General features: G+C 62.3%; 1 protein-coding gene across 1 annotated transcript; it reads left to right on the top strand.

Annotated features, from left to right (window-relative positions):
- The first annotated feature begins 1,487 nt into the window (after positions 1 to 1,487).
- CLDN19 (claudin 19) lies at positions 1,488 to 6,305 on the top strand. The gene is made up of 5 exons (XM_045476937.1): positions 1,488 to 2,090; positions 3,122 to 3,286; positions 3,396 to 3,480; positions 5,270 to 5,422; positions 6,174 to 6,305. Exons 1-5 carry the CDS (start codon positions 1,868 to 1,870, stop codon positions 6,220 to 6,222), a joined length of 675 nt encoding a protein of 224 aa, XP_045332893.1. The 5' UTR covers positions 1,488 to 1,867; the 3' UTR covers positions 6,223 to 6,305.
- Positions 6,306 to 7,927: the final 1,622 nt, after the last annotated feature.

Genomic DNA, 7,927 nt, shown 5'->3' with positions numbered 1-7,927 from the left:
CCTCGCCCAGGGTAGGCTACCTCTCCACCTTGGCTCCTTGTCAGTGGAGGGCCTGCCTCCACTGGGGCGGAGAGGGCTGCCCTGAGGACTAGATGGTTCTGGGCGCAGAAAGGATGCTCACTTCATCCCCAGAAGTCTCTGCTCTGGGCTCCGGCGATGTCCTCTGTTTCCCTGGATCGTGCTGTGTCCGAACTGTCTGCGGTAGAAACGGGATCCCAACCCACCCTGACTTCTCTACAACAGCTTTGAGTTTGGGACCCTCGTGGTGTCCCAGGAAGCAGGTCTGTGTGTCCATGGATCCACGTGGCCCTGGCTGTCCAGGCACAGAGGGGGCCTGGGGTTTGGAACTGCAGGCCAGCAGTGCCCACCCCTGCCCCCAGCTGCTGGAGCTGCAGGCCATACCAGGGGCCCACGCCCTGGGCGGGTGCACAGGGCAGCCATTGTCTGAGCAGTGCCTGGCACCCTCTCGTTTGCATAGCCACGTGAAGAATGTGAGGGAGCGAGCAGGCTGGGGACGAGTCCCTGCGGAGGGGGGCCGGGCTGTGGGGGAGGAAGCCTGCGGGTGGGGGTGGGGGGGTCCACGGCAGGACCCTGCTTTTCCCCAGTGCGGTCCAGGAAAGGCAGGTGGGCCGCTGGGGATGGAGGGGGCGGCCAGGAGGCGGGGCGCTGGCCAGAGTAGGAGCAAGATTGTGGCATTCCCCCTGCACCCACGCCTGGCGGTGCCCACGGGGCCAAACTGAACGTGAGGGGATTGCTAATGAGCTCGAGGAGAGTTAAACATTCCCCTGTTCCAGAGGGCTGAGCTGGGATGGGAGAGAGGAGGGGAGTGTGGGGAGCTAGGAGGGGCAGCCTGAACCCCAGGAATGTGCAGAGGCCACGGCTCCCCGCCAGGCTGTTCTGGAGCTGGAGGCCAGGGCCCCGTGCCTCCGGCCCCAGCAGGGGCTGCTAAACCAGCCAGCAAGGGGATTAACGGGGCTGAACAGTCTGCCTTCCTTCAGACTGATGCCAGGAGGTCAGTCCTATCTCCCACCTCCCCGACCAGGCCCCTTGCTGGCTGGCAGCCAGGTCTGGCCCAGCCTTGATGGGGTCCTTCTTCTGCCCCCCTCAGATCTCAGACCCCACAGTGCATATTCCCTGGCCTGGCCTCCCCTGTTTTTGATACATATTCCCCCCTACCCCCAGAACCCGGGATTCCCTCTCCGCAACATCCCCTCCCCAGCCCAGTCTCTCCACATCTGGATCTGGCCTCAGAGCCCTCTCCAGAAAGTTCTCTCTGATGTCTAACTCTAGTCTTACCTGACGCAAAGTGGGATTCCATTTCCTTTCTGTCCTACAGAGGACAGAAAACCCAAGGGGCAGGTCAGCCAAGCAACAGCAAAGTCCATCATCTCAGGGCTGGTGCTGGGGCAGGAATTAAAATTGTAGGACATGTGCACGGTTGCTAAAGGGGGTTCCCCCGCAGGAAGGCCCTGAGGGCAAGCAGGGTCACTCCTCCCAGCCCCTCCCCTCTCTTTCCCTGGGAGGCGGGGCCGAGGCACCCACCTGGGCCAGGGCCCCACCCTCCACCCCCAGGGGGCTGGCAGGAGCTTTGCTGGGGACCCTGCCCTGGCTCAGGCAGCTGCTGTGGGCGGGCCCCTGGCCTTCCCGGCCCCTCGGCCTCCCCCTGCATTCTAGAGCCCAGAGCTTTTGCCTTTGCCGCTGCCGCTGCTGGGCTGCCACCTCTCCTTCTCAGCCTCTGGCCACTCGCTGCTCCCTCACCCCCCACCCAGTTGTTCCTCTCACCTGGCCATGACCCCAGCTTCCCCAGGGACCCTGGCCCGGCCCTGAGCCCTGGGACCTCCAGCCCCCTCCTCCCCTCCCCTGGGCCATGGCCAACTCAGGCCTCCAGCTCCTGGGCTACTTCCTGGCCCTGGGTGGCTGGGTGGGCATCATCGCCAGCACAGCCCTCCCGCAGTGGAAGCAGTCCTCGTATGCGGGCGACGCCATCATCACGGCCGTGGGCCTCTACGAAGGGCTCTGGATGTCCTGTGCCTCCCAGAGTACGGGGCAGGTGCAGTGCAAACTCTACGACTCACTGCTCGCCCTGGAAGGTAGGCCTCCCACCGGCTGGGTGGGGGGGAGGTGGGATGTGGGGGAAGGGGGGAGTCTGGAGGAGGCTTGCCCACAGCCTGCCACCTGCGCTGGGCCTCATTCTCCAGCCCCTATCCCTGTGCGTTTAGAAAATCCAGGCCAGCCCGGTGCTCCGGTGCTCCGTGGAGGGCAGGGGCTCTGGCTCTGGCAGCCACGATCCCAGCTCACCTTAAAGGAGCCACTACCCCTTCTCTGTGTTCTCTTGTCCTCATCTGTAGAGGAGAGCACAGGACTGTGGCAGGGTTAGCTGAGAGGGGTGCGTGGCACTCAAAGAGTCTCATTCCCTTCCGCTTCTCCCCATACTCCCTATGCAGACACACGGCGCGCACACACCTTCGTGCCAGGCCTGCACCTAGACACGCATGCCCCCATCTGGGTGCACCGACCCACACTACGCACAGGCCTGTGCACATGGCGTTTGGGCACGTAGGTCCCTCTCCTTCTCCTGGGGTGCGGGGTTGAGCCTGACAAGTTGGCTTGTAAACGGGCCACTGAAGCTCTGTCCCTGGCTCAGGGCCAGCCCACCCACCCTCTGCCCAGGGCCCCACAGGCCTGAGTCGGGCAGCTATCACACGACCCCCCTTCCCCATGCCCATCCAGGCAGATCACCTGGCTCCTTCAGGGACCCAGATCCCCTGAGCTGCCTGAGGTCCAGGACTGACCTGGGTGCAGGTGTATACCTGCCGTGGGTGACTCAGAGGGCAGAGGGGAAGGTGACCAGGAGGCAGAATGACCGATAGAGAGGGCGTCCCTGCCCGAGAGCCAACCTGGGACGAGCTGGGTCTCGGACACCCTTCGTTCTTTCTTCTGCTGAATCTGCAAGGCCCCAGGAGGAACTGACCCCTACTGCTTGGGAGAAGGTGGGCCAGGCCCCAAAGGGAGGCCACCTGCCAAAGAGCAGCAGACGAGAGAACTCAAACTACCCTGCCGCTCCTCCTACCCCCCTCCCCTCTTCTCTGACCACCTACTCAGTCCCTCCCGCCCTGCCCAGGTCACATCCAGTCAGCCCGAGCCCTGATGGTGGTGGCCGTGCTCCTGGGCTTTGTGGCCATGGTCCTCAGTGTGGTTGGCATGAAGTGCACCCGGGTTGGAGACAGCAACCCCATTGCCAAGAGCCGCATCGCCATCTCTGGGGGTGCCCTTTTCCTCCTGGCAGGTGAGTGTCCCTGGCTCCCTCTCCACCATCTCGGTCGTGGCAGGTGGCCCCACTCTGGGTGGCCGACTGGGGCCAGAGAAGGGCTGAGCACTCCCTCCTTTGTCCTTAGGCCTCTGCACTTTGACAGCCGTCTCGTGGTATGCCACCCTGGTGACCCAGGAGTTCTTCAACCCCAGCACACCAATCAATGCCAGGTGAGTGCCAGGGCACGGCTTGGACCAGGGGACAAGCTGGGCCTCCCGCTCCACTGCCTTTGTCCAGCAGGGCACCTGGAGGGAGAAACAGGGGATGAGCACTGGGTGTCGCCACTGAGAAGCTCTGGAGCGGGGAGCCAGGCAGGGTGTGGCTCGGCCCTCTGAAGGGGCAGGAGGCCTGTGGAGGGCGCTCCAGGGGCTAAGCAACCCGGATCCAGGTTTAAATCCCAGCTCTGTGTGTGCTTGCTGTGTGAAAGCTCAAGTTCCTTTATCTTCCTGAGCCTGGTCTCCTCCCTGTAAAATGGAGCTGGGACCCAAGGACCCAGCTCACACGTGGTTGTGAGGGCTCAATGAGATACCGCGGAGAGGACTTAGCACAATGCCAGGGCCCTGGAGAGCACTCAGCAACCCCGTTGCTGTGATTCCCGCAGAAGGCAGCAGGTGCTTTGGGCTGGGAGATGGAGACTGGAGAAGTGGTAAGAGCAGATGTGGGGGGACCTTACGGCCATAGGAAGATTTGGCTCCCCATCCTGGGGCGGAAGGCAGCCAACAATCCTGGCTGTGGCATGCAACGTGGTGGGGAGGAGATAAGACCAGTAAAGCGCAAAGGTCTAAAGCAGGCCTTGGGGCTAGAGGCTAGCAGTGAAAAATACATTCCGAGATATTTAGGAGTTAGCATGACCAGGACTAGTAAGGCCGAGGGCGTGAGGGCGGAAGAGGGGGCTCTGTGAAAAGCCTGGGCCCACCTGGCTCCAACCTCCCATCTCAGCTTGCCACAGTAGAGAATGGGACAGTCTCCACCCCAGACATCCCAAAAGACCTTGGGCCCCGGAGTGGAGGGAGAATAGGAAAAGATGCTCGGGCTGTTGCAGTCTGGAAGGCTCCCTGGAGAAGGCAGAGGTGTGGTGAGGGAGAAAAAGGAGACCTCAGGCATGGGGCTTATTCCCTGGGGCTGGCAGTTCCAGCCACAAAGATCTCCAAGCAACAGGCGGCTCAGCTCAGAGACAGACACCAGCCTGGCACTCGTTCCTTATCCCTTCAACATTTCCCAAGGCCTCCAGTATGCTGGCCCTGTGCTGAGCCATGGAGGAATCCCGCGCTCTCTGACCTCCAGGCGCTCCCTTCAGCTTGGGCAAGCCCGGGGGTGGGGGGTGGGGGGGGTGTCTGAATGGCCATCCAGTGAGAGTCAGGGTCAGGCACAAGGGGTCAGGGAAAGACCCTGGGAGGAGGTGGCATCTGAAGTGGGCCCTTAAGGCAGAGGAGCGGAGCACAGGAGGCACAGACAGGGTCCCTCCAGGAGGGCGGCACCTCAGGCAAAAGCATGGAGGCGGGAGTCCTGGGGGCGCTGCAGAGAGGCCAGGAGGCGGGGGACACGGGCACTAGGTGGAGGGGCCCGCGTGCCCCAGAGGAGAGCAGGGAGCCCAGGCTGGGAGTTCTGTGGGTCAGAGGGTGACCAAGAGAAAGATGGCAAGGATTGCCCTGCTCCTCCCCGTGGCACTCGGCGGCCCCCCTGGACGCCCTCCTCCGGCCAGATGAGGAAAGGGACCCGAGTACGCACGCAGAGCGGGCCACCGTGGGCCTGGGTCACGCTGGGTGATGCGGCTGTGCTGGGTGATGTCGGTGAGGGGGGATGGGGGGCATTCATCTGAACTTATCCAGAGAGACTGGAGAGGCTTGGGAGGCCCCTGATCTCAGCTCCCCACACCCTGCACGCCCCTTGGGAGGGGGGAGCCCCGGGACAGGGAGGGCCTGCAGCCACCCCTGAAGGCATCCTCCCTACCTCTTGCAGGTACGAGTTCGGCTCGGCCCTGTTCGTGGGCTGGGCCTCCGCCGGCCTGGCCATGCTGGGGGGCTCCTTCCTCTGCTGCACATGCCCGGAGCCCGAGAGAACCAACAGCAGCCCGCAGCCCTACCGGCCCGGCCCCTCGGCTGCTGCGCGAGAGTACGTCTGAGCCCTGCACTCTGCCGTCCCCTGCGGCACCCTGGGCGGGGCCAGTAGGGCACAGCGCATCCCCGAGCTGCACTGAGCAGCTTGTCCCCACGTAGGCACCCACCCTGCACTCTGAGACTCAGAACCAGACAGAGGGCGGCCAGAGGCAGGATTCAGCCCGCAGGTGCACGTGCACGTCCAGGTACAGGCAGGGACCCGTCTGCACCACGCACGGGCACCAGCACGTTTCCAGCCCAGATGTCGTCACTTTCACGGGCCGCTATTTACTCATTGCCGGGCTACGTGAGGGCCTACGCTGTGCCGGGCCCCGGGGACACGGCCACAAAGGTGGACCTTGGCGTCCCCTGCCCTGGGGTGGCAACAGTCCCCTTCCCAGGCTGACAGGTTCCTCACAGCAACCCCACGAAGGGGGCAGTGCCAGGATGATGAATGTCCCCATGTAACACATGAGGAAACGGTTCAGAAAGACCAAGAGATGTGCTCGGCCCGCTGTCCCTGAGTTCAGGTCTCAGGCTCTTCCAGTAGATCCAGCACCACGTGCATATCCACACACAAGGCCAGGCCAGAATGTGTCCTTCCCCCATAACCCCCTGCTCCCAGGAATGGGCCCCCGGTTGGGCTGCTGTGAGGGCCCAGGTCTGATTACACTGGCCAGTCCCTGCTCCTAGGCCTGAACCCCACAGCCCCTGCCCTGCCCTGTTGCTCACCCCACTAACCAGCTCTCCTCTCTTTTGACTTTCAGACCAGTTGTTAAATTGTCCGCCTCCGCCAAGGGCCCCCTGGGTGTGTAATGTCCAGGTCCCCAGCCCGACTGTCCCCCTGCCACACCTAGACTGTGTGTTTGGTATTTTTTGGAAAGAGAAGTGAACATCCAGTCTTGAGTGTGGTGTCCTTCGATCTGTCCCTGGCATGGCTACGATGGGTCCCTGGGTCCTTGCACATACAGATGGGGAGACAGACCTCCAGGGTGGGTTACACAGCACATCCAGTGCTGATCAGGGCTCCAGGAAACTCCCCAGCCTGGCTCTGACTTCAGAGCCAGAATGAGGGGACACTGTAGGAGCTCGCTATGTGGAGAAGGGACTGGGAGAAGGATGTTAGGCTCCTTCAGGCATTAAGCCTGTCCTGAGCAAGGTTGCAAGTGCCCTAATGCTGCCCCTTCTTCCTCACCCACCCTTCCTCCTCTCCAGTCTATTGAGGTCCCACCACATCCCTGCCCTGCATCCAGAGTAGGGAGAGGTGGTCTGAGGCTGCCTGGGACTGTGGCTGGAGTCCCGTCCTCATGCAGAAGTGTGTGGGCCAGCCTGGAGGGGCTTTTGGTCTTGAAGTACAGATACCATGTTAGTATAGAAGGGGGAAATGTCCTCAGAGGGAGATAGGGAAAATTCACCCAGATCGGCACCTCACCTCGTGCTTGGGCCTCACCCACCCCAAACAGAGTCTCTGAGTGGCTACTGCCCTCTGCCATCTGGAAAGAGCTGACCATAACTGTCCCCTGCCTTCCCCCTGCCCTCCTCTGCCAGCTCTGTCTGGCTTCCTCCAACGCCTGTCTTGTGACCACCTCTCTCATCAAGTCACCAAAGCCCAAGGATGCAGCCCAGCCTTCTCCCCCAAGCTTGGCCTGAAGGAAGTCTGACAAGATGATGGCGGGCACGCTCCCTGGGGGTCAGGGATGGGAGGAGAGGAGCAAGCAGCGGAGGGGCTGTGGGATTATGGGCGCAGGGCCCTGGGCAGGCAGCTGCTGCGCGTCCACAGGCTGCCTCAAGAGAGGCCGTCGCCTGCAGCCTCTGGCGAGCGGGGTGGGCAGCTGACCCTGCACGGGTTTAGAGTCCCGGCCCTCGAGTTATGAATAAGAACGACACGTCTGTCTGGGGGCTGGAAGCTATAATGCAGCACTTCTTGCCTGCCTTCAAGTCACCCGGGGACCTGGTGCCCAGGCTCCACCCCGGGCATCCAGACGGAATCGGCCTAGGGTAGACCTGGCACTGAGTTCAGGCAGCTCCTAAGGGACTGCGCTGTGTGGGCACCTCGGTGAGGCCTGAAGCTCGGGGCTGTCGGGCCCACGTTTCTCGCCACTCGGAGGGGACCTGCCGAAGAAAGATGAGAGGAAGCCCTGTCTCCCTCCGCCTTTCCTGCGTCTGGGCTGCTCCATGGAGATTCCCACACCTTCCCAATAAATACCGCCTTTTTGCAGAAACAATTTTGACTTCTGTCACCCATAGCCAAAAGAGCCCCAACCGACACCAACTTTGGAACCCAGAAATTGAGTGTGTGAGTGAGGGCTCCTGTCATGGGCACTGGCTGAGCAGGGTGGGATGTGGGGCCCAGACACCTCTCCCGGTTCCCCAGGACCTCTCTCCTGTCTGCAGCCAAGGATTTGGCAGCCCTTGCTATCTGGACACAAGGCACTTGGCCAGGAAACCATGTGTATTCTCTTGAGGCTCACGGTCCACCAGAGGCTTGGGATACGGTAGGAAAACGTTGGGATGGAAATGT

This window comes from Leopardus geoffroyi, chromosome C1 (assembly GCF_018350155.1).
Source record: "Leopardus geoffroyi isolate Oge1 chromosome C1, O.geoffroyi_Oge1_pat1.0, whole genome shotgun sequence".
Classification (NCBI taxonomy): domain Eukaryota; kingdom Metazoa; phylum Chordata; class Mammalia; order Carnivora; family Felidae; genus Leopardus; species Leopardus geoffroyi.
The sequence above is the reverse complement of the archived record's forward strand: the minus strand, read 5'-3'. Positions and strand labels throughout refer to the sequence as shown.

Bases quoted from the DNA above. Each gene is read 5' to 3' on its own strand.
- CLDN19 (XM_045476937.1), top strand. From the start codon at position 1,868: ATGGCCAACTCAGGCCTCCAGCTCCTGGGCTACTTCCTGGCCCTGGGT. The intron at 3,287-3,395 runs GTGAGTGTCCCT...CTTTGTCCTTAG, and splicing joins TGCCCTTTTCCTCCTGGCAG to GCCTCTGCACTTTGACAGCC. The intron at 3,481-5,269 runs GTGAGTGCCAGG...TACCTCTTGCAG, and splicing joins AGCACACCAATCAATGCCAG to GTACGAGTTCGGCTCGGCCC.